The sequence below is a fragment of the Lithobates pipiens genome, unplaced genomic scaffold, assembly GCF_037356315.1.
Source record: "Lithobates pipiens isolate NorthernLeopardFrog02 unplaced genomic scaffold, aLitPip1_a1.2 Scaffold_27, whole genome shotgun sequence".
Lineage (NCBI taxonomy): Eukaryota > Metazoa > Chordata > Amphibia > Anura > Ranidae > Lithobates > Lithobates pipiens.
In genome coordinates, this window is record NW_027507788.1 from 40,396,061 (window position 1) to 40,423,191 (window position 27,131).

At 44.8% G+C, this 27,131-nt stretch overlaps 1 protein-coding gene across 2 annotated transcripts in view; it reads right to left on the reverse strand.

Annotated features, from left to right (window-relative positions):
• Window positions 1-27,131, reverse strand: part of LOC143933803 (FXYD domain-containing ion transport regulator 6-like) — a 196,869-nt gene that overhangs the window by 21,161 nt on the left and 148,577 nt on the right. For both annotated transcript variants that reach the window (XM_077456857.1, XM_077456856.1), the window contains exons 2-5: window positions 23,688-23,741; window positions 17,337-17,384; window positions 8,188-8,262; window positions 4,810-4,849 (exon numbers count right to left, since the gene is read on the reverse strand). In XM_077456857.1, the coding sequence (XP_077312983.1) occupies window positions 4,810-4,849; window positions 8,188-8,262; window positions 17,337-17,384; window positions 23,688-23,736 (212 nt within the window). In that variant the 5' untranslated portion in view covers window positions 23,737-23,741. The remainder of the gene's footprint in view (window positions 1-4,809; window positions 4,850-8,187; window positions 8,263-17,336; window positions 17,385-23,687; window positions 23,742-27,131) is intronic.

Here is a 27,131-nt window from a genome sequence, read left to right on the forward strand (position 1 = left end):
CTCCTCTCCTGTACATACTGCACCCATCATAGCACTCCCCTCTTGTACATACTACACCCATCATAGCAATCCTCTCCTGTACATACTACACCCATCATACCCTCCACACTCCTCTCCTGTACATACTGCACCCATCATACCCTCCACACCCCTCTCCTGTACATACTGCACCCATCATACCCTTCACACTCCTCTCCTGTACATACTGCACCCATCATACCCTCCACACCCCTCTCCTGTACATACTGCACCCATCATACCCTTCACACTCCTCTCCTGTACATACTGCACCCATCATACCCTCCACACCCCTCTCCTATACATACTGCACCCATCATACCCTCCACACCCCTCTCCTGTACATACTGCCCCCATCATACCCTCCACACTCCTCTCCTGTACATACTGCACCCATCATACCCTCCACACCCATCTCCTGTACATACTGCACCCATCATACCCTTCACACTCCTCTCCTGTACATACTGCACCCATCATACCCTCCATACCCCTCTCCTGTACATACTGCACCCATCATACCCTTCACACTCCTCTCCTGTACATGCAGCCCCCATCATACCCTCTGCACCCCTCTCCTGTACATACTGCACCCATCATACCCTCTGCACCTCTCTCCTGTACATACTGCCCCCATCATACCCTCTGCACCCCTCTCCTGTACATACTGCCCATATCATACCCTCCGCACTTCTCTCCTGTACATACTGCACCCATCATACCCTCCACACTCCTCTCCTGTACATACTGCACCCATCATAGCACTCCTCTCCTGTACATACTGCACCCATCATAGCAATCCTCTCCTGTACATACTACACCCATCATAGCAATCCTCTCCTGTACATACTACACCCATCATACCCTCCACACTCCTCTCCTGTACATACTACACCCATCATACCCTCCACACTCCTCTCCTGTACATACTGCACCCATTACCCCCTCCACACTCCTCTCCTGTACATACTGCACCCATCACCCCCTCCAGAAATGTTATTTGCTCACAAAACTATATGTATAGTGTATACAACATAAAAAAATGCTGTTCATTGCAATGTACAGTGGTAATGAATTTAATGTACTACAAAAAAAAATATTTGCCGGCGCTGCTAAAGTGTTCGGGTTTGGCTTGACGAAAAGGTGGCAACCCTAGTGTCACCCCCTCCTGTATGACTCCTCCTCCTCTGTGTCACCCCGCTTCTTCTGTATCACCCCCTCCTGTGTCACCCCTCCTCCTCTGTGTGACCCCACTCCTCTGCGTCGCCCCTCCTGCTCTGTGTCACCCCCCTTCCTCTGTGTCGCCTCTCCTCCTCTGTGTGACCCCCCCTTCCTCTGTGTGACCCCCCTCCTCTGTGTCGCCCCTCCACCTCTGTGTCACCCCCCCTCCCTCTGTGTGACCCCCCTCCTGTGTCACCCCCTCCTGTGTCACTCCTCCTCCTCTGTGTCACCCGCTTCTTCTGTATCACCCCCTCCTGTGTCACTCCTCCTCCTCTGTGTCACCCCACTTCTTCTGTATTACCCCCTCCTGTGTGACTCCTCCTCCTCTGTGTCACCCCGCTTCTTCTGTATCACCCCCTCCTGTGTGACTCCTCCTCTGTGTCACCCCGCTTCTTCTGTATCACCCCCTTCCGTGTCACTCCCCCTCCTCTGTGTCACCCCGCTTCTTCTGTATCACCCCCTCCTGTGTGACTTCTCCTCCTCTGTGTCACCCCGCTTCTTCTGTATCACCCCCTCCTGTGTGACTCCTCCTCCTCTGTGTCACCCCGCTTCTTCTGTATCACCCCCTCCTGTGTGACTCCTCCTCCTCTGTGTCACCCCACTTCTTCTGTATTACCCCCTGCTGTGTGACTCCTCCTCCTCTGTGTCACCCCGCTTCTTCTGTATCACCCCCTCCTGTGTGACTCCTCCTCTGTGTCACCCCGCTTCTTCTGTATCACCCCCTTCCATGTCACTCCCCCTCCTCTGTGTCACCCCGCTTCTTCTGTATCACCCCCTCCTGTGTGACTTCTCCTCCTCTGTGTCACCCCGCTTCTTCTGTATCACCCCCTCCTGTGTGACTCCTCCTCCTCTGTGTCACCCCGCTTCTTCTGTATCACCCCCTCCTGTGTGACTCCTCCTCCTCTGTGTCACCCCGCTTCTTCTGTATCACCCCCTCCTGTGTCACTCCTCCTCCTCCTCTGTGTCACCCCGCTTCTTCTGTATCACCCCCTCCTGTGTCACTCCTCCTCCTCCTTCTTTTGTATCACCCCCTCCTGTGTCACTCCTCCTCCTCTGTGTCACCCCCTCCTGTGTCACTCCTCCTCCTCCTCTGTGTCACCCCGCTTCTTCTGTATCACCCCCTCCTGTGTCACTCCTCCTCCTCCTTCTTCTGTATCACCCCCTCCTGTGTCACTCCTCCTCCTCTGTGTCACCCCGCTTCTTCTATATCACCCCCTCCTGTGTCTCTCCTCCTCCTCTGTGTCATCCCCTTCTGTGTCACTCCCCCTCCTCTGTGTCACCAAGTTTCTTCTGTATCACCCCCTCCTGTGTCACTCCTCCTCCTCTGTGTCACCCCGCTTCTTCTGTATCACCCCCTCCTGTGTCACTCCCCCTCCTCTGTGTCACCCCGCTTCTTCTGTATCTCCTCCTCTGTGTCACCCCGCTTCTTCTGTGTCACTCCTCCTCCTCTGTGTCACCCCGCTACTTCTGTATCACCCCCTCCTGTGTCACTCCCCCCTCCTCTGTGTCACCCCGCTTCTTCTGTATCATCCCCTCCTGTGTCACTCCTCCTCCTCTGTGTCACCTCGCTTCTTCTGTATCACCCCCTCCTGTGTCACTCCTCCTCCTCTGTGTCATCCTGCTTCTTCTGTATCACCCTCTCCTGTGTCACTCCTCCTCCTCTGTGTCACCCCGCTTCTTCTGTATCATCCCCTCCTGTGTCACTCCCCCTCCTCTGTGTCACCCCGCTTCTTCTGTATCACCCCCTCCTGTGTCATGCCTCCTCCTCTGTGTCACCCCGCTTCTTCTGTGTCACTCCCCCCTCCTCTGTGTCACCCCGCTTCTTCTGTATCATCCCCTCCTGTGTCACCTCGCTTCTTCTGTATCACCCCCTCCTGTGTCACTCCTCCTCCTCTGTGTCACCCTGCTTCTTCTGTATCACCCTCTCCTGTGTCACTCCTCCTCCTCTGTGTCACCCGTCCTCCTCTGGTTCACCCCCTCCCATGTCACCCCCTCATCCTCTGTGTCACCCTCCTCCTCTGTGTCACCCCTCCTCCTCTGTGTCACCCCCTCCTCCTCTGTGTCACCCCCTCCTCCTCTGTGTCACCCCCTCCTCCTCTGTGTCACCCCCCTCCTCCTCCTGTGTCACCCCCTCCTCCTCCTGTGTCACCCCTCCCTCCTCCTGTGTCACTCCTCCTCTGTGTCGGCTCCCCTTCCTCTTCCTCTCCCCTCCTCCTCTCCTTCCCCCCCTCTCTCTCTCTCGCACCCCCCACCTCTCCCCCACCATCTCACCCCCACCATCTCACCCCACCCTCACTTTCACCCCCTCTCTCTCCTACCTCCTTCCCCCTTTCGCTATCCGCCCTTTACCTCTTCCTCCTCTCTCACACCTCACCTCCTCCTCCTCTCTCTCACCACCGCATCTCTCACCTCCTCCTCTTACCTTTCCCTTTCTCACCCCCCACCTCTTTGCCTCCTCAGGGGATGGGGGCCCCATGTGTATAGCTGTATGGGACCCCAATAATTGCTAACAGCAACCTTGTGAGTGAGTGCACATGTGTCCTGAATGCTGTGTCTTTCCGACACACTTCTCCCAAGGCTCCCCACACAAGGAAGCAAAACAGCACTACAGTACAGGAGCTCCACCCCCAAACTCCAGCTCCCACACTTCCTGGCTCGAAGCAACTCTCGGTAAGGCAGTCCAATGGGGGTATTTTGGGGCAGGGGACACTGATGGATGGGTTCCCAGATCTAATCGAGGGGGGGGACTGATATAAGGGAAGGGGAGTCTGTGGAGAGGGAGGTGGACGATGTCAGTGGGGCAGTGGACAGTGTCAGTGGGGCAGTGGACAGTGTCAGTGGGGCAGTGGACAGTGTCAGTAGGGCAGTGGATGGTGTCAGTAGGGAAGTGGACGGTGTCAGTAGACATGTCAGTAGGGCAGAGGACGGTGTCAGTAGGGCAGAGGACGGTGTCAGTAGGGCAGAGGACGGTGTCAGTAGGGCAGAGGACTGTGTCAGTAGGGCAGAGGACTGTGTCAGTAGGGCAGTGGATGATGTCAGTAGGGCAGAGGACGGTGTTAGTAGGGAAGTGGACGGTGTCAGTAGATGTGTCAGTAGGGCAGGGGACGGTGTCATTAGGGCAGAGGACGGTGTCATTAGGGCAGTGGACGGTGTCAGTAGAGCGGAGGACGGTGTCAGTAGGGCAGTGGGTGGTGTCAGTAGGGCAGTGGGCGGTGTCAGTAGAGCAGGAGATGGTGTCAGTAGAGCAGATGACGGTGTCAGTAGGGAAGTGGATGGTGTCAGTAGACATGTCAGTAGGGCAGTGGATGGTGTCAGTAGGGCAGTGGACGGTACCAGTAGTTTCAGTAAAATCCTATAGTGCATACCTCAAAAAATTTGCCATGTGCTGCTAAAGTGTTCGGGTTTGGCTTGCGGAAAAGGTGGCAACCCTATGTACAATATATATGTGCAATACATGTAATGTATACAATGTATATGTATGTGCATAACAGGTATAGATTTATGAATTCTAAAATGTGTTTGTTGGCTTAGCATCCCATTCTAGACAATGCAGCTCATATATTGGCTTACCTTTGCTTTTGGTTAAGATTATTGCATCTGCACCTCCGACCTGCAAAAAGATACACAATATTTAGGAGGTGATTGTAACCATATTAGATCACTTGCAACAACACAGTTGAGTACTTTTTTGTTTGCAATAACAGTTACAATTTCAAGACAATTTTGTTCTGAAAATGCTACTGTTAAGCTGGCCATAGATAATTTGAACCATTTATGGGCAGGCTGACTGTACCAAAGTTGTAGCGATAATCACTGTTTTCCTGGCATGGGCGATTCCTCGCAACAGCTCCCCCCCCCCCCCCCCCCCCCCAAGAGAACACAATAGTTCCACGGGAATCAAGTGATTTCTCATACCTGCTACCCGTGGTTGCAGGAGAGAAAAATCGCATAATCTATGGCCTGCCTTGGTGCATATAATAATCTCATGGACAGTACACAACAATCTGTAGAAGCGGTACAGTATTGAAACACCAAAATATTTTTTACAAAGACTAAAGCCCCATACACACTATCAGTTTTTCTGCTGAGTTTTTCCTTCAGATTTACCAAAACCATGTAGTAGAAGGGCCTGCCTGATTGCATACAAACTGAAACTCCTAAGGTTTGACCTCATATTATATGGTTTTGGTAAATCTGAAGGAAAAACTCAGCAGAAAAATGGATAGCGTGTATAGGGCTTAAGACTAAAGTAAAAAATATAGAATCTAACCTAAGTAACTTACTAAGCCCAGAAAAAAAAGAAATTGAGCATCATTTACTATTAATATATACAGTATGAATATATATATATATATATATATATATATATATATATATATATGTATATATATATATACACACACATACATATACACACATTCACAAAATAAAAGAAGAACTCACAGACATGTAATATTTTCTATTTGATGAAATGGCCAACTTTGTTTTGAGCTATTATTAGAACTTAAATGCACAGATTGTTGATATTTCGAAATACGGCCCATGTCAACACATTAATATGCCAAAAACATAGGTCTAGAAAGAAAAAAGCCTCCATAAGTAAGCCTTGTGGTGTGAAACACGTTGGGGGCGTGGCTTTGAGTGAAGCAGGCTAAGGCTGCTTTCACCTGTTTAAGAGAAAGGAAACATTGCTCCAGACAGGTGTATGTGCGATCAGCCCCATCACACATCAGTAGGCGCCGGTCTGATCTGTGATCGCGACAATATGATGTGGTGGAAGGGTGGACGCACTCCAAAGGTGTAGCAGATGAATGAAATGTATAGTCTTCAAAGAATGTAGATTACAAACATCACAACTCTGACAGACAAAAGACAATGAACGCGTTTCACACAAATAAGTGCTTAATCATAACTGAAGTGCACCTGTCGGAAAGCAGCTTGAATAATCACTATACAGCTAATTACAATTGGTGACTCACAGCCCTCACACAGACTGAATAAAATCTTAAAAAACATCAACATGGGCATGAATAATACAAATAAAAAGAAAAAACACATAGAAATAATTTTTATCAGTTATGAGTTATGCCCTGTACACGCGGTCGGACTTTCCACCGACAAAATCCGTCTGATTTTTTTCAACGGATTTTGGCCCAAACTTGTGTTGCATACACACGGTCGCACAAAGTGGTCGGAAAATCTGATCGTTCCGAATGTGGTGACGTACAACACGTACGGCGGGACTATAAATGGGCCAGTAGCCAATAGCTTTCGTTTCGTGATTTATTGTGAGCATGCGTGGCACTTTGTCCATCGGAATTGTCTAAACGCGATCGGAATTTAAACGATCGGATTCTGTTGTCGGAAAATTTTAGATCCAGCTCTCAAACTTTGTGTGTCGGAAATTCCAGCGGCAAAAGTCCCATGGAGACCACACACAATCGGATTTTCCGACAACACAATTGGATTTTCCAACGACACGATCCGATCGCACATTTTCAGTCGAAAAGTCTGACCGCGTGTACGCGGCATAAGCATGTTTTTGTGTAAAGCGCGTTAACAGTCCTCTGTCCATATTGTGGAGTTATGATGTTTGTAATCTACATGCTTTGAAGATTCAATAAACTTTATTCATCTGCTACATCCTTGGAGTGCGGTCAGCTTTTCATCACTGTTTTATATTGCTTTCACCTGTTTACTAATGGTTTTGCTAGGTGTGTGGTGTTTGGGACGTCTCTATGCATATCCACTGAAGGGAAACGTACTGTTATATGCTAGGAGCAGCTTTTCATACATTTGGCTAATTATACTATATTTATGCTTCAGTTGTTTGTGTTTAAAGCGGAGGTCCACCCTAAAGTGGACCTTCAACTCATTGGAACCCTCCCCCCCTCCGGCGCCGCAATTGGCAACTTTCAGGGGGGAGGGGGGTGCAGGTACCTGTACAGTACAGGTATCTGCACCCACTTCTGGCATAGATTCTGCAGAAGGTACGCCCCTTTCCGCAGAATCTACACCCTTTTCCGAAGGTCCCCCACTGCCTGCTGGGAAACACACGGATCCCAGAGACAGCGGGGACCATCCTTATTGCGCAGCGCGACTCGCACATGCGCAGTAGGGAACCGGGAAATGAAGCCGAAAGGCTCCACTTCCTGATTCCCATACCCAAGATGGTGGCGGCAGTACCCGAGAGACGATTGAGAGATCGGCTTCGGGTGCCGACATCGCGGGCGCGCTGGGCGGGTAAGTGTCATTATTTTAAAAGTCAGCAGCTGCAGTATTTGTAGCTGCTGGCTTTTAAAAAAAAAAACGGCGGACTCCCGGCGGACTCCCGATTTAATGTTAGTGTCATATACCACATATGATGACATTTCTTATAAAATATGTTAAAATGTGTGCATAGAATTCTATTGAGGAGGTTGCCTGGTGGCCTTACAATGTGCCCAACAGTGTGGTAGGGTATTTCCTTACTGCTTTACAGGGCAAAAGTCAAGTGTAACCCAGCCCAATATATATAAAAATCTAGAGAGTTGCTGCTTTTCCTATTGAGTACTTTTAAAGAGACTGTCACTTTGCTTATTTAGAGTAATTTTAAAGTCCACATCCACAACCCTCTTATATTCCCCTTCGCTCTTCCATCGGTTTGATTGTCCACTGGAGCTGCTGCAATAATCCGGGCACTTCTGGGTATGGGGGCATTGGACCTTCTCCCAAGGTGCACAGTCCAGCCAGGCAAACAAGCCCAAACACTGTCCCATTAGGAGGAGGATGGCATCAAACATAAGTAAACATGATCCCATCTTTCAGAGGGTTAGGATTGCAAGCAAAACGTGAGTATACACGGGCCGGAGGTGGACTTTAAAGTGATATAGATCTATAGGACTCTGTGTTTCTGGTGGTCATGTGGCAGAAGATATGAAAAAACGAAGTGTACACATTTACACTTACTCAGAATCAGTAGAATCCCCAGTAAGAACAGGACCACTGCAAAGACCAGTCCTCCAATCCGCAAGCTTTCATAATCTGCATAGAAATAAATACAAGACATCAGATTTTGGAAGTGTCACTTGTAACAAAAAGAGAATCAATGAAAAAACTCTCTTGTGGTTAAAAACACAACAGAGAAGGTGGATTGTTCTTGATCTGAAAGTACATGTCTGTTTGGAGCTCCTTTTCATTCTTTGAATGTGCGAGGCCAGGAACAAGCGGTGGTGAGAGCCAGCACGCCACACAAAGTGAATTGAAGACACAGACACTATATTGTCAAAACACCTTTACACGCACATTAACTTTAATGGCAACCCAGTCTTGGTCCGTAGGGTTCAATATTGAGTTGGCCATAACAGCTTCAATTCTTCTGGGAAGGCTGTCCACAAGGTTTAGGAGTGTCCTAAAAGACACAGATGAGTGTGTTTGGGGTGGTGGAGCTTGAGTCCTGACCTCAACCAGATAGAACACTTTTGGGATGAATTAGCGCAGAGACTGTGAGCCAGGTCTTCTCACCCAACAGCAGTGCCTGACCTCACAAATGCACTTCTGGAAGAATGGTCAAACATTCCCATAGACAAACTTTTAAACCTTGTGGACAGCCTTTCCAGAATAGTTGAAGCTGTTATAGCTCAACACTGAACCCTATGGACTAAGACTGGGATGCCATTAAAGTTCATGTGCATGTAAAGGCAGGCGTCCCTTTATAATGTACCTGAAGCAGAGCAGTGGGATACCTGCAGCTTACTTTACAGCTTGGTACAGATGTTGAGTAGGTAAGGGCAAGGGGAGAATGCATGCATATTGGTAACATACTGGTAAGAGGACACCATAAATCATAAATGTTGTATCTTGAGTACAGTTTTGTGGCATTGTACGCTAATGCTGCGTATACACGACCGGACTTTTTGACAGCAAAGGTCCGACGGAATGAGTCCGTCTGACAATTCGATCTTGTGTGTGCTCCATCGGACTTTTGCTTGCCAAAAATCTGGCGGACTTTTGAAAGTGAACATGTTTTAAATTTTTCCACCGGAACTCCGCCGGACCGAGAAATCCGTTCGTGTGTATGCTAGTCCGACGGACAAAAACCGACGCTAGGGCAGCTATTGGCTACTGGCTATGAACTTCCTTATTCTAGTCCGGTCGTATGTCATCAGGTTCGAATCCGTCGTACTTTGGTGTGATTGTGTGTGGCCAAGTCCGTTCATTCGGGAAGTCCGTCAGAACTCTGCCGAAAGTCTGTCGGAAAGACCGTCGGACCTAGTCCTTGGAAAAGTCCAGTCGTGTGTACGCGGCATAAGGCTGCATTCACACCTGAGCAGAGCGACTTTCAGGTGTTTTTACTTGAGAGGTTTTGAGCGTTTTTAGATGTGTATTACAAATGTTTTAGGCCCCATTCCCATCTCAGCATTTTGTAGCTCGAAGCTCCAAGCTCCCAAATGCTGCAAGAGAAAAAAATCAATTAATCTCTAAAGAGTTGGTTCACATCTTCACTACAAGTCGACCTGAAGCCAAATGGCTGAAGCTCAAAAAAATTCTGAAGCTTTTCTTGTAGCTCGAATCGGGCAGATTGGTGTGTTTTTGAAGTGTATTTTGTTCCATAGAGATGCATTGAAACACTTAATTAAAAAGTTTGTGAAAATTTTAGTGAAAATAAATAAATAATAAAAATAGATAAATAAAAAAACCCTAACCACAACCCTTATTAACTCCTAACCCTAAACCCTAACCCCTAACCCTAACATTAACCCCTAAACCCTGTTATTAACCCCCAACCCTAATCCTTAACCCTAATATTAACCCCTAACCTAACAAAATAAATAAATAAACAAACAATAAGTAAATAAATTAACCCCCAACCGTTAAACCCTAACCCTTAATCACTTACAAAAAAAAAAAAGTAAAATAAATAAATAACTAAAAGCGGATGACAAAGCTGAAAAATACTCAAAAACATGACTCAGGTGTAAATGCAGCCTTTCAGCTTCAGGCCTTTTCTTTAGCCAATAGAAAGTACTTGGTGGAAGAGCAGGAGAGCTGCTATTTGAGCAGAAAATGTGTGACAAAATGCTAGTAAAATGCTCATGTCGCACATTTTTAGGTGTTCCCATTGAAGTAAATGGGCCCAATCTGCCTCCAATCTGCCAAAAAGAAGCTCATGTACTTTGAGTGACAGGAATTTAGCTTCAGGCGACAGAGTGCTTATATGTCAACAGGGGCAATTGAAATGAATGGGATTTGGTTTGTTGAGCATTTTAGAGCCACAAGCTCAAGCAGAAAATCGCTCAGGCGTGAGCGGGGCCAAAGAAAAATACAGCAGATCTGAAGAGTCTTGAACCATTTCTTGAACTATGCCCCATACTGATAGAATGTCTATGTCCAACCTTTGACAGCTCTTAGCAGACGCTGTGCGCTGCTGCTGGTAGCTGTCAAATCAACCTGTCAATGACAGAGATTTGGAACCAATCAGATTGATTTCCTATGATTTGATTATTCTGTCACCTGTTGTATCTGTTCCAGTAAATATGTATGCTGACATTGCAAAATTTAATTTGGACACCTAGGCATCCATGAAAGGCTTAAACTGTAATGCCGCGTACACACAATTGGAATTTCAGCCAGCAAAAGACCAATGAGAGCCTTTCATTGGCAAATGCGACCGTGTGTATGCTCCATCGGAATTTAGCTGGCCGAATTCTGCCCAGCAAAAATTTGATAGCATGTTCTCAATTTTCCCGATGGAAAAACGTTCTATCGGAAATTCTGATCGTGTGTATGCAATTCCGACACGCAAAAACTCACGCATGCTCAGATTCAACTATGAGATGGAAGCTATTGGCTACTAGGTATTGAACTTCCTATTTCTAGTCCCGTCGTACATGTTGTACATCACCGCGTTCTTGGCGGTCGGAATTTGGTGTGACCGTGTGGAGGCAAGACAGCTTGAGTGGAATTCCATCGGAATTCCGATGTGGAAACCATCAGAGCTTTTTCCGACGAGAATTCCGATCGTGTGTACGCGGCATAAGAAATTGTTTGAAGAGTAATAGCCGATAATGGTAAAAACATATCTGAATTATTTTCTTTATACAAATGTTATCCAAACTACCAATTACTAGCATTAGGGTGGTGTTTTTTTCCATATTGCAAGGTAAGGACTTTATTCTGTTTTCCCCAAGAAAAGACATTGGCCGTAGATGGTCTGGTTTTGTTTCCTCTGAACCAAAATGCTAACAAAAATACAATAGTCAGTGGAGGTTTCATTGGCATTTGTCTTTTTTCAACCTAAACAACCGTGTATGATCTTTTCATCAAATGGTTAATCAGTGGGCCAATGAAGACATGCATGTTAGAAAACTAGAAGCAGAACTGACCACAAAGGTGAATCTGAAAACAAAACGATTGTTACATTGGATTAACGGTGAGATTGATTTCTTAAGGCCAGGTCAGTTCTGACATCAAAAAACAAGTTACCGTACTTATGGAACAATCTACAATCATTTACTTGAGGAAGGACTTTGATCTTGTGTCACTGTGAAGAATTTACCTCTGACACCAAACCACGGCAAAGAAAAATGACCTGGTGAATTTCAATGAGGCGGCAAAGATTTGTGGTATGTGATGAAATTTGATTTGATCTATTCGATTGAAAACAGTATAACTAAAGAATGGAGCATGAAGTGGCTACTCCAGTCACTGTGGGGGCCATCAGTATGGGAGTGATTTACTAAAGACAGATGGGCTGTTCACTTTATAATGAAATTATCACTATGTAAGGGAATTTTCCCTTATTTTAATGAATGTGGTGAAAATTCACTTTGTCAAGAAAGCTCATGCAAGGAAAAAAAAAACAGTATTTTTGCTTGTACATGATCGGAAAATGAAAGGACAGTAAAACCTTGGTTTGAGAGTAACTTGGTTTGAGAGCGTTTTGCAAAACAAGCAAAATGTTTTAATACATTTTGACTTGATAAACAAGCGATGTCTTGATCTAAAAGTAGCGTCATGTCACAACTGAGTATAAAAGAGAAGAGAGACACATCTAAGTGTAGCAATATGGTTACCACCGGCTCTCACCACTGTCAGTCTGCAATCATGACCAGGAAGACTACCATGCAGTAGAGCGAGGCTCGAAGCCCTTGTGGAGCGAAGAGTAGAAAGGAATGACGTTGATGGCAGTGCGGAGGACGGTCTATGTGGACAGCTTTACCCCAGATGCCTGGATACTTAGATGTGCCAGTTTTAATCATCAACCATGTGAGTTGCTAAATATTGTACCTTCATTAAATGTAACCATAATGCTACACTTATGCTGCGTACACATGTAGCGGACTATCCGGCGGACTTAGTCTGGCGGACTTCCCGCCGGACTTTCCAAACGGGCTACTTGCCCACACACAGCACTTTTTCAGCAGACTAATACAGCGTACTAAGTCCACCGGACTATCCGCCGTACTTTTGAAATGAACGGACTCGCCCACACACGCGGAGGAAAGTCTGCTCATTTTGAGCGAGTCTCCAGGTAGGTGGGGCCAGCGAAGGAGGCGTCGCTGGCCCAGCCACCTGGTATGGACTTAAAGGGGAATCCCTCTGACAACCAACGGCCAGGGTTGTCGGGAAGAGGCCCTTGTCCTCATCAACATGGAGACAAGGCACGCATGCGGCCTGGTACGGCTCAGGAGGGGGGGGCGCTCGCTCGTCCCCACCCCCTTTCCTGGCCAGCCGGGTAGCGTGGTTGGATAAGGGTCTGATGTGGACCTAGGGGGGACCCCCACGCCGATTTTTCGGTGTAGGGATTCCCCTTTAAGTCCATACCAAGTGGCAGGGCCAGCGACGCCTCCTTCGCCGGCCCCGGCTACCTGGAGACGCGCTCAAAATGAGTGGACTTTTTTCCGGGCGGGAAAAGTCCATTCATTTCAAAAGTAGGGCGGACTGGCACACACGCGGCCGGATTGTCCGCCGAAATGTGAGTCCAGCGGTAAGATTGGAGTGCAAAACGACTTTCTAAGTCTGCCGTACTTTTGGGTAAAAAAAGTCCGCCGGAGGCTACACACGGGCGGATTGTCCGGCGGACTTCAGTTTGCCGGACTTTTCCACCGGATTGTTTGATCGTGTGTACACGGCATTAGAGACACCTCTCTTGTGGAGGCTGCCATTTGTGGATGGACATTGCATGGTTACACAACCTATCACATTGCTATAATCTTTTTCTATGGATTATAAACTGAAGGATTTATGAATACAATGGTTGTAGGACAAATCATCCAAGTTTCCATTATTTCTTATGGGGAAATTTGCTTTGATATACAAGTGCTTTGGATTACAGGCATGTTTCTGGAACGAATTATGCTCGCAATCCAAAGTTTTACTTCATGCTGAGCTTGACCCCATTCCCTTGCAAAGTGTACAGCCTATTGGTCTTTAGTAAATCAACCCCTAGGTTTCAGATGGTAAAAGTAAAATATTATTTCTATAAAGTAGTATAAAGTTTTAATCCCTCTCACTCATTAACACAACTGAAAACCTCTTCTTTCACAATGTGTAATCATTAATAGGAAAGTCTTGGTTGTTACTGGCTATTGACTGACCTACCAGTTGCCATAGTGGAGGGTCAGTTTTACAGAGTTCAATAGTTTAAGGAGGTTTAGGCCCTGCACGAGCGGTTTGGTCCATGTGCATCAAATCCCAACATTTTTGCGCACCTGGGAAACACAAGTGCGGTTTCCAGCCCTGCTACCAACAGCCTACCAAAATCAATGAAACAAGCTGTAGCGTGATGCAGCTAAGTGGTTAGCTCTTCTGCCTGGCAGCATTAGGGTTGTTGGTTTGAATCCCAACCACAGCACCACCTGCATGAAGCCAAATAAAATGGAGATGCACATTCCCACATGAATGAATAATAGGATCACTGTATGTATTATTAATACTAATATGGAGGAGATAAGGAGACCCAGATGAACCCCCCAACTAAATTGACAGAAATAATACTCTCTGCCCCAAAATAGTGGCACAACAAAGGGGATTCAATAAAGTCAAAATAATTGTATCAAAGAAGAAGTCAGTTATCTATGGTTATCTTTTTTTTTTTACTTTATACTTTTTTTTACATTGCAAACAAATCAGCCGGCATTTTACATAAGTAGAAAATAAAAAGATGTCTTTTTAACATAATTAACCAAGTTACTAAAATAATTTTGTTATATTCAGGCAGGTACATTGCATATATTAATACCTACCCTATTCCCCTTGAATAACACCCCCCCCCCCCACCTATCCCCTCATCATGATTATTGTACCCCCATTTTACACCTTACTTTCCCCTCCCCACTTCCCCTGATTCCAATGAACCAACTCCTGTATCATCCGCAGGTTCCCGCGGGGAGGGCGAGGGGGGGGAGGGGCAACGAGAGGAAAAACTTGAACTGAAGAGCCTTAACCAGCGTTTGTAGCAAGGTCTGCAATCACTACATGACCTGGGGGGGGGGGGGGGGGCCCAGTCTATCCAACCAAGGCCCCCACAGTCTTATAAACTTACTGTGATTGCCCTGCTTTATGAAGAACACTCTCTCATTTCCTATTGCTGACTTTACCCCTACTACCCAGGTCTCAACTGTCAGGGGCAAATGCGCCTGCCAATGTTGAGCGATTAACTTCCTTGCCAGGAATAGACACCTTAAGACTGTTTCAGCTGTATTTTTGGGGACACTACACCCTTCCATTAAACCCAAGAGGCAGATCTTAACCATTGTGTCTAATACAATCTTAATTTTTTTTATTGATCTCATCTATTATATTTGTCCAATATCTAAATAGCTTCGGACACTTCCAAAACATGTGAATAAAGTCACCAGCTAACCCACATCTTGGGCACTGGTCGTTATCCCCCCCCCCATTGTCGGTGATGGCTGCAATATAAGCCCTACCCCCCAAATAAGCCCTAGTTAAAGTCCTTGTAGGTCTTATTTCCAGAGTAGGGCTTATTTTTGGGGAAACAGAGTAGGGCTTATTTGGGGGGTAGGGCTTATATTGCAGCCATCACCGACAATCACGCTAGGTCTTATTTTCAGGGAAACAGGGTAGTAGTGACAGAAGCAACAAAATGTTAATGTAGTTTCCATTTTGCCCTATACCTCTTTAAAAAAAAACTATTCCTGCTGAAAGGTTTTTTTTAAAAAATGTTTTTTTTTTTGCATTGGTACATTCCCCCGGGTACCTGTGTCATTTTGTTTAACTTTGAAAAAGCACAGGAAAAATAACGATTGTGCTTCAAATAGATTTTCAGTGAAGTTGGGGGTTTGAGTTTACCAAATTTTTTACTGGATTCGCCAAACCTCCTGCGAACCCAACTTTGCCCGGTCCGATCACTACTAATTGGTGGGGCATAACAGAAGATTATTTATGTGATATTTGGACACTTTATTCTATTTGCACCTTTTTTGGACATATCTTTTGTATTCATTTGTGCATTTATACTGTATGTTTTAGGATTTGCATACAGTATGTTGTATATTGACTTCTATTAGAATCATATTAAAATAGTATTGAGCTTTTCTGTATACTGTAGGTTGTTGGTAGAGTGCTGGACATGTTCACCATATTCTAATCATATTGTTTATCACAGTTAAATTTTTAGTGTGTTTACAAAATCTGAAATAAAATAACCTGAGTGTCAAAAAGGATGTTTAGCACAATGTCTCCTAAATGTGTTAAAGTGGTTGTAAACTCTCACATATACCCAGTGAAGGGAACAGCCTCCGGTGATACAGAGATTAAACCTATTCTCCTACATAAGTTGTATCTGTTTATCTGCAGTTGTCTCTTCTCTACATCCATTAAAAGTATATAATTTCAGCTTCAGAAAAAAAAGGGGGAGGAGAGCTGAAGTCACACTCTGTAGAGCTCAGTGAGGACAAATCCAAGAGCTGATTGGAGGGAAGGGACACGCCCTCCTTCACACTACACGCAAGAACAGAGTTGAAGCTGTCAATCACAGATTGTGTGCTGGAACTCCCTCACCTATCACCTTTTTTTTTTCTCTTGGTGTCAGTAAAATTTGTCAGAAGTGATCCATGTTGATAGCAGATGAACAAAGCAGCAGACAGAAATGACACTTAGTGGTCTGGATTGCGATAAGTACACACTATACAGCAGGGATATGCAAAAACTACAAGTCCCATCATGCCTCTGCCTCTGGGTGTCATGCTTGTGGCTGTCAGAGTTGCTATGCCTCATGGGATTTTCAGTTCTGCAACAGCTGGAGGTCCACTAATTGCATATCCCTGCTATAGTAGATATGCTTTGTTCATGTTTCATGCCTGAGGTTTACAACCACTTTAAGTGTTCAGTTAGGGGAGGATTAAAGTGACACAAAATGATATCTTTATTTTCCAAACATAATCCACACACATCCATTTCTTAATAACCATGTAACCTATTTTCTTGATACTGTTTCCTACTGAGTTTTTCTGCCTCCTTGTAAAATCTTTTGTGATCTCCGGAACCTCTTTTTTCCCCTCACGTCTGTTTGTATGGAATGAGAAGTGCACTTTATTTGCTACTCTATGCACACTACAAATCCCATAGACTAGAGAGCCTCGTCCATCTTTGGAAGGAGCAAGATAGGGTGGCTACATTCCTACATAGAGTGGGATGGGACCACGGAGAATGAACGTAGCCACCCTACGTCATTGGAGGTTTGCAGGAGGCAATATAAGGCACTTTACTGATTTAAGAATACTATTTGAATATATTGTTACTTTAAGTGTTAGGGCCGGTTCACACAGGGGGCGATGCGAGGGGACACCGACTTGCCTCGCCGCGACCTGCCGCGACCTCAGCGGCGACTTGCAAATGACTTCTGTATAGAAGTCAATGCAAGTCGCCCCGAGGTCGCCCAAAAGTAGTACAGGAACCTTTTTTCTGAGTCAGAGCGACTCGAGTCGCTCCTCTCAGAACGGTTCCATTATACAGAACGGGGGCGACTTGTCAGGTCGCGGCACGGCAAGTCGTGTCGCTTCGTGTCGCCCCCTGTGTGAACCGGCCCTTAGGGATATTTTCCTCTGCCTAATAATTTGTAAAACAATGGCACATCAAAAACTTTATCTTACCATAGTGAAATGGATCTGGTTCTTTTTTTTCTTCAGTGGTACTGGCACCTGTACAAAATTTAAGGAACATTTAGTATATATTGTAGCATTTGTAAAACCATATTAATCACTCTGCTAGTTAAATAACAGTCCCTTTGTCTTTCTTCTCAGAACTGGTACAAAAAATCTGGAAGTACATTGTAAAGACTTCAAGAACTCTTACGCATTACAGGTTTTCCCACCATTAGTCACACCCCATCATTCCATGGGACAAGTGATAGAATTGTACGAGTTTCCCCATGATTTAAGTTGCAGACTCGGTGTTGCATTACATGACACCTAACTACAGGGCTATATTTATACTTTTTGCCAACCATGCCACCTGTCTTTGCCCCATACCCCAAGTGAATGTCTAACCTTAATATTACATCAACAAGATCAGACTTCATAGTGAAAGAGACAGTCTAATTTACGTCAGAATGTCTAGAACTGACAACTGAAAGTGTAGGGCAAGCTACCATACTATTCTGCTAGCAGTTTATTAGTAGATATTTGGTGTACTCGGAGTAGAGCATTCTAGGTACACAGTGTACTATTCAAAAATCAACAAACTTTGTGGGGATAAAAACCCTGGTGAACCGGCTGGATAGCAGGCAGGATCAGCAGAATAAAACCCTTTATTATACAGGTATACCCCAGTGTACAAATGATGTATGGGTGCATTCGTACTGCCCCAGGCCAATATAGTGAATTTGCAGAAATCTGGCCTTGCCTCAGTAAACTTAGTCTATACAGGCAACTTTTCTATCCAGTTTTATTAACACAATAAAAGAGGGGTGTCCAACCGGTGGCCCTTTGGTGTGGCCGGCGACCTCCTTCTCTGGGATGGCTTGACAAAGGAGCACGACTGACGGTCATTCGAAGTTCGCTGTCTGGAAAATGCATCGCATTACAGTGATGTCATCACTGCACGCTGCCATTCTGCGCCCCAAGCCTCGCTTTGGAATCCTTTCCATCCTACAACCGACTTCCTACCAGTGAGGAACGATCTACATGGTGGGAGCTGGTGTACAAGTGTAACATCCACCGACGGGAGTTCATCGGGATGACTACATTCCCCACAGATGTGCCTGCTTTTATCTTCACCTTTATGAGTTTCCAAGTTTATATTCTATTAAATCGTTTTTGAACTCCTACACTTTATCCCCATACACACTATCAGATTTTCTGCTGATTTTTGTCTTCAGATTTACCAAAACCATATAATATGAGGTCAAACCTCTTAGGAGTTTCAATTTGTATGCAATCAGGCAGGCCCTTATACTACATGGTTTTGATAAATCTGAAGACAAAAATCAGCAGAAAATCTGATGGTGTGTATGGGGCTTTAGAGGAGCCTCTCCTTGTTATGTAGAGGAAGCAAGAGGCTGCAGAGCCCCATAAGCTGATGGTTCCTGTAAAGCCGAATCCTGTCACGGGTGGAGTAATACCGAATGCACTCTACCTGGGACAACAATAGCCAGCAATACCTGAATGGAAGACTTAAAGGTCAGTTTATTACTAAAATCACAGTGTATACTGTATATGGGCATAGCTGTTCTGCAGTAGTTACTGGGCTGCTTTCAAACTGATGTGCAGGTTCAACGCAGTGCACCAGCGGGTTGCCTGCACTGAGCCATAGACTTCTGTTATTACCTCCGGGTTTGGTGCACTTTTTGAAAGTGCACCACACCTACATAAAAGTCTAAGGCAAAGTACAGCTATCCCACAGGAAAGCCGCAGGCAGGGGCGGACTGACCATTGGGCCACTCGGGCACTGCCCGAGGGCCCCATGCCACTAGGGGGCCCCATCAGGGTTGCCAGCCTCAGTAAAACCCCTAAAAAGGGACAGTATGTAAAAATTTGTGTGTATTTTTTTTGTTTACATCTGTCTCTGAAATATCCCTTACTGACATCCTTTTGGTCTAAAAATCCCAAGATTATAGCTGCCCCACCTCTCCAGTACCTTCTCAGCCAATAGAAACATGTCTGTGTATACTGTGTGATTGTATACTGTGTGTGTGTGTATTTGTGTATACTGTCATCCCAGTACCCCCCAGCAGGTGCTGCACACGTACACTGAGATGATCATGGACACATCTCAATTTACATTGTGAATAATATTTGGGAAAGGAAGGTAATAAACCTTCTTTACAAAAGAGACATATGGACCGATTTACTAAAGGAAAACAGGCTGGGGAAATTTCTCTCAGGAATGAGGTGAAGCTCTGCTAACTTCTTTCATCCAACTGTGTGCAATCAAAAGTACTAGGGGCGGACTGACCATTTGGCTACTCGGGCACTGCCCGAGGGCCCCGGGCCACTAGGGGGTCCCATCAGGGTTGCCAGCCTCAGTTAAACCAGGGGCAGTATGTAAAAATCTGTGTTTTTTTTTTTTACATCTGTCTCTGAAATGTCCCTTACCCACATCCTTTTGGTCTAAAAATCCTGAGATTATAGCTGCCCCACCTCTCCAGTACCTTCTCAGCCAATAGAAACATGTCTGTGTATACTGTGTGATTGTATACTGTGTGTGTGTATTTGTGTATACTGTGTGGCCCCATAATCTCTGATTGCCTGGGGGCCCCATAATCTCCTATTGCCCGGGGGCCCCATGAGTTGTCAGTCCACCCCTGGCCACAGGTGCACTGCACTGCACCCATGGTATGGGTAAACTGCAGCGCATCAGTGTGAAAACAGCCTTAGGCCCTTTCACACGATTGGTCTGATCTGGTCCGCCTGTCTGTTTTTCAGGTGGACCCAATTGGACCCTCTATTCACCTATATGGAGTGGCAGTTGTAAATGAGCTTGTGTCTGTTTACACCTGCCTGCCTCCAATCCGATCTGCTAAAAAAAAAAAAAAAAACAGAAGGGTATCCTTCCCCTTCCATCTGTCCATCTGGGCCCGTAGAGTAGAGTAGAGTGTGCCCCTGTCCGCTCAGCGGATGCAGAGTGGACATGGACCTGTGATCTGCCCGCTCCATTTAGTGTGGCCCGCAATTGGTTGCCAAGTCTCTTAAGTGGCCCTCACTCTTCAAAAGGTTGGGCAACCCTGCAGTACAACAATTATTGGCGTCACCAGATCATTTATTGTAAAATCAATCTTCCTATAAGATTATACTTATTGTACTTTATACCATGTTATTTACCTGTAAAAACCTTTCTTGTGTAAACATCCAAAAGCCCAAAGATGGCTGCTTGGGATTGCCATCTTGGATAAGAAGTCAGAAGCCCCAGCAGACTCAGAGCTGATCACTCACTCTGTTCTTTCGCAAGAGGAAGGGGACGGTAAAAGAGTTACCGCCTCTTTCCCACACTCCCCATCCTGACAGATCCCTTGCAGCAGCTGGTGGGAGAGGAGAGTAGACGAGAGAAGGGGAGCCGATAGCACTGCGCGGGTGGGGCGACAGGGGCAGTAAAGAGATTCTTAGCCTATTTACCCCGTCACAACGTTGCAGGGGTGTGGAAGGGACATGGGCAGCAGAAGATTCTTAGCTTACTATCTACCCCCCCCCCACCCCTGCAGTGCTGTGACAGGGAGGCATGGGGATGGCGGTGCCCCTCTCAATAAGGTGCCCAAGGAATATGCCCCTCCCCCTAGTTTTGGCCTTGGCAGCGACCATTCTTTATTACAAGAAGCTCCTGCGCTGATATAAGCGCAGGAATAGTTTAATGCTGGATTACTGCACAGATCTGGAACAAATACGCAAAGCACAAGACTCAATTAAGAAAACACGCGCCACTTCTAAATCTGGTTATATAGATTTATAAAAGATGCACTGAGTATACATAGCTCCCAACTGTCCCTGATTTCGAGGGACTGTCCTTCATTTGGAACAAAGTCCCACTGTCCCTCTTTCCTCCTCATCTGTCCCTCATTTTGGTCTGATCTATATAGTTGTATAAAAAATGCACTACGTATCTATCATAATGTGTTTTACAGCACTAAAACTTTCATCCAATTGCTGCATTTGTAAATTCCAAAAGCCATTATAAAGGAATAGTAGTGGTGAAAAACCCACTTGTGGGTTTAACCAATCCCTTTTTTGTACAATTCTTCTTTAAGGGGGTGTGGCAGGGGGGTGTGTCCTATGCCTAAATTTTTTTTGCTAATATGTGTCCCTTATTTCCATCCCAGAAATTTGGGAGGTGTGAGTATATAATGTATGACATAACCCTGTCGATTTTTTTAATGATGGATTGATTTTGTAATATTTAGATATAACACACATTATAAAAGTCTCATAAACCAAGCATATCGGCTGATATGTAGGGTAGATGTAGATGCTATTATCATAATAATACTGAAGGGTTATCTAATTGTGTATGGAAGCCAACCGACCTCTGCTTTCTTCAATCGCCTCCCAGTGGTTTGAACTGATTTGCGTGTGACTTGATACCTAGGGGTTGATTTGCTAAAACTGGAGAGTACAAAATTTGGTACAGTTCTGCATAGAAACCAATCAGCCTCCAGGTTGTTGTCAAAGCTTAATTGAACAAGCTGATTGGCTGCCATGCAGAGCTGCACCAGATTTTGCACTCTCCAGTGTTAGTAAATCAACACCCAAGATTATAGTTGCATTTATTTTTTATCTTGCTACATAGCTCCCAACTGTCCCTAATTTTGTGTGACTGTCCCTGATTTGGAGCAATGGGGGGTTATTTAATAAAGGCAAATCCACTTTGCACTACAAGTGCAAACTACAAACTACAAGTGCAAAGTGCACTTGAAATTGCACTTGGAAGTGCAGTCGCTGTAGATCCGAGCATGGCCGGATTAAGAGCATCGTTTGCTTGGTGCTGAGGATTTTGGTGGGCCTTTTAATGGGCACCCTTCTGCTTTCCAAGAGCATGTGCTGACATGCACCCAAACTCAAAAGTGCGCAGCCGCACAGGCATAACACTATGGAAGCCTGGCATTTGATTTGACAAGTTTCTGTAAGGGCTGTGCATTGGCATGCACTCTGAACTGAAAGAGTGCAGATGCGCAGGCCTAACACTATGGAAGCCCCAGACTTCTGTAAGAGCCCTGCATTGGCGTGCTACAGGCTTCTGTTAGGACTGCTCATGCAGTGCTCATTATCAATCCCACCACCCTGCCCCGGCAGTGCATGTGGAATGCAGGGCCCATCAGGGGAGATCTCTTCCCGTTGACCCATTGCTTTCCACGTCCTTTTTGGGTGGCTGGGCCTATATTAAGGTAGGGGCCTGGAGCTGCAGCTCCAATAGCCCCTACGTTAATCCAGCCCTGGATCCGAGGGGGACATACAAGGAAAATAAAAAACAGCATTTTAGCTTGCACATGACTGGATGATAAAATCAGCAGAGCTTCCACTCATTTCAGATCTACCCCTCAGATTTACAGCGACTGCACTTCCAAGTGCACTTTGCATTTGTAGTTTGCACTTGCAGTGCAAAGTGGATTTGCCTTTCGTAAATAACCCCCAATGTCCCTCTGTCCCTCTTTCCCCCTCAGGTGTCCCTTACTTTGGTCTGATCCATATAAATGTATATAAAATGTACTTTTTATCTTTCAAAAAGTGTTTCCCAGTGCTAAACCTTTCATCCAGATTCTAAATTGCTGCATTTGTCAATTTTAAAAAGCCAATATAAAGGAATATTAGTGGTAAAAAAAAAGCACTTGTGGATTTAATTAACCTTTTTTTGGTTATGTCCCCTTTAAGGGGCGTAAGAGGGGGCGTGTCCTATGCCTACATACATTTGGTAGTAGGTGTCCCTCATTCCCATCTCAAAATGTTGGGAGGTATGTGTCAGGGCTGGCTTAAGCCCTTCCTCCTCTGGGCTGGCCGCTCAGCTGTCGGCTAATTGCCAGCTCTCTTCTCTTTCCACATTTACCAGCTGTTCCCGATGATGCTTGTCTAACCTGCCTATTTAAAGCCTTCCAGCTCACTCTTTCCTTTGCCTTTGCGTTGGTCACATCACAAGGAACCATCTCATGCTGTTTGTTTCAAGACTGGCTTGCTGACATACCTCCTGGCTTCCATCCTGCTTGCAGTTGCTCTCCTTGGATCCCTGACGTATGGACTGGCTGATTACCCGATCTGGTTTATGAACTTTGGACTGGCTGACTACCCGATCTGGCTACTGGACTCTGGCTATGCTTGATTACGCTTTTTCCTATTTACCTTTTTATTTTTATTAATAAACAAGTGTGATTTGATTGTACTTCTGTCTCTGTCTGTTTCATGGTTCCTGACAGTATGTTGTTATAATGTTGCATATACAGTATACTCCTAATGGGTCAGATCTGTTCTCAGAGTTGGATTACTATAATCTTGCTGGTATGCACAACACAAAGCTTTGGTACTCACCTAGTACTGTTGCCAAGGTGGAGCACAACAAAATCAGGACAGCCTCCATGAGCCCTGCAAATATTATAGATAGGTTAGGACAGCCAAGTTCTTCTCATGTACATAGACTGCTACATTTCATGTTTTTTACTATTAATATTCTTTCCATTCTCTGCTTACTAGAGACACATGATTTATAATAGTAATAAAAAAAATAAAAAAAAAATACAATAACAGCAGAAGATTTTATATTACATTCATCAAACATTTCCCACTGATGTTTGCCTTATTTATTAAAAGACAGATATTCACCTTGCTGATGAATGGCTGACCACAGTCACACTGATAACAATCAGGCTACAGGTATAAAGTATGGTCAGAAATATAACAAAGGAAGTATGGGAAATGGGGAGCTTTATTTCACCATTCTGGAATCCTGCATAGACTCAGAAGTGGGAGTTAGTTGCTTGTAGGCCTTGATAAATAAATACTACTTTTTACAAATGTTATTTTTAATGTGGTTGGCAACCCATAGCCCCCAACTGTCCCTGATTTGTAGAAATGCCCCTCTGTCCCTCATTCCTCCTCATTTGTCCCTAATTTTGGTCTGATCTATATAGTTGTATATAAAATGCACTTTTTATCTATCAAAAAGTGTTTTCCTGCGCTAAACCTTTCATATGATTTCTAAATTGCTGAATTTGTAAATTCCAAAAGCCAATATAATTGAATAGTAGGGGTAAAAAAAAGCACTTGTGCATTTAACAAAGCAAAAAAGGAGAAAGAGTCCCCTGGGGGTGGATTTTTAAGGCACGTACAAACTAAAATGATATACAAGTTATTTTATTACATAAAACAGACAAAAAGCAAAATAGTATACAGTATACATTTAAAAAGTACACCAACAGGTATATATACAACCAGTATTGATACTATATTCGATTACGTCGTATCATTCATTTAAAAATAATCACCCTACGCGTTTCGGAGCTTAACAAAGCATATCCTTCTTCAGGGGTGTAGATACAACGTTTTTGTAGAATAATACTGCTAACAGGTATGGCAGTAACCACTAGGTACCATTTGATAAAAACAAGTAGTTATACAGGACCATGTAGATATGTTTGACTCCGCCAGTGTTTGAGGCATCATCCCCACATGCAGGACGCCGGCTGGACGGGCTGCCTATCCTCTCCCACAACCCTACACCTCCAAGAGTAGTTCTGGGTAAAGAACTATTAAAGTTTCACATGAACTTCTCCCCTGCTTGGGGACTGCAGAATTTTCTTCATATCACTTCTGCATGACACCTATAATACTTGCTGGAGTATAGACAGACTTGGGGGATGTGCCTAGAACACTGGCAGAGTCAAACATATCTACATGGTCCTGTATAACTACTTGTTTTTATCAAATGGTACCTAGTGGTTACTGCCATACCTGTTAGCAGTATTATTCTACAAAAACGTTGTATCTACACCCCTGAAGAAGGATATGCTTTGTTAAGCTCCGAAACGTGTAGGGTGATTCTTTTTAAATGAATGATACAACGTAATCGAATATAGTATCAATACTGGTTGTATATATACCTGTTGGTGTACTTTTTAAATGCATACTGTATACTATTTTGCTTTTTGTCTGTTTTATGTAATAAAATAATTTGTATATCATTTTAGTTTGTATGTGCCTTAAAAATCCACCCCCAGGGGACTCTTTCTCCTTTTTTGCTATGTTTTAGGATGTGGCACAACAAATTCACGTGGCTCTGTCATACCCTCTCTCTTGTGCATTTAACAAATGTGTTTTTTTTGTACAATTCTCCTTTAAGGGGTGTGGCCAGGGGCGTGTCCTATGCCTGCATACTTTTGCTGATAGGTGTCCCTCATTCCCTTCTCAAAAAGTTGGGTGTTTCGTCAGATTTGTGACCCATCAGAATATGTAACGGAAGTGGCGTTCCGTCGCCGCCATCTTGCTACAGCCCTCATGTCTCCACAGTAAGGATACAATGAGAAGTGGGAAAGCAGACATCTTGTTACACCCACCGGAGTTTTGCTTTTTACACTTATATTTAATTGTAAACTGAGATTATATTGTGAAATACAGTACTTAGAACTCCGTATGAATGTTTAGATGTTGATTATTAAAAGCAGCCAACTTCTATCAGATTAGCTATGAGATGAGCAGGCTTGCCACTGCTTTTAAGATTAAACATCTTACCAGCCAGATACTGTATTAAACTATATAACCTCAGTTTACTGTTAAAAATAAGTGTAAAATGCAAAAGTCCAGTGGGTGTAACAAGATTACCGCTTTCCCCCTTCTCAGTGTATCCTTACTATGGAGGAGTGTGGGGTGTAGTAAGATGGCGGCGATGGAGCGTCACTTCCGTTACACATTGCGACGGGTTGCCTAATATGACGAAACATGGGCAACACTACTGTAATTACAAACTCTACTAAACTATTTTGCTGAAATGCTCTCACTGCCTGTTATTTTGTACATTTTTTTTTATGGTCGCTTACTCTTTTGTGCCACTAGATGGAGTATGGACATCATTTATGTTGTATTGAAGAAATCCCCAAAGAGGTTTACAGCATTTATTGATCCTTTTCCTTTTTTTTAAATAAAAGAATCGTTATAATACAGGTCTGTCATGTTAGGCAGAATTAAAGTAACATTATCCAGAAAGTGAAAGTAGATCTAAACCCAATCAGTAAAAACTCATGTAAACTGTAACATATTAATGTAATTACAAAAGTTGTATAAATCTTTTTAAATCTGCATTCCATGAATACTCAGTGATCCTGCCATGAGGGTCCTCATTTTGGCACTTCCTGTTATAGGGTAATAGCTATCTCCCAGTTGGGCTTCTGTGATGTCTTCGGTCGCATGCACCCAGGGGCGGACTGACCATTCGGCCACAGGGGCACTGCCCGAGGGCCCCGGGCCACTAGGGGGCCCCATCAGGGTTGCCAGCCTCAGTAAAACCAGGGACAGTATGTAAAAATCTGTGTTTTTTTTTTACATCTGTTTCTGAAATGTCCCTTACCGACATCCTTTTGGTCTAAAAATGAGATTATAGCTGCCCCACCTCTCCAGTACCTTCTCAGCCAATAGAAACATGTCTGTGTATATTGTGTGTACATGTATGTGTATACGGTTTGATTGTATACTGTTATACTGTGTGTGTGTTTGTGTATACTGTGTGATTGTATACCGGTATACTGTGTGTGTGTGTGTATACTGTGTGTGTGTTTGTGTATACTGTGTGGCCCCATAATCTCTGATTGCCTGGGGGCCCCATCATCTCCTATTGCCCGGGGGCCCCATGAGTTGTTAGTCCGCCCCTGCATGCACCCCTAAAAAAAAAAAGACTACAATTAGCCATGCCATGTACATTGTTCTGCCATTGTCTACTGTTACTATCAGGATGGCCATCCAGTGCAATCGCATGCTACCAACACT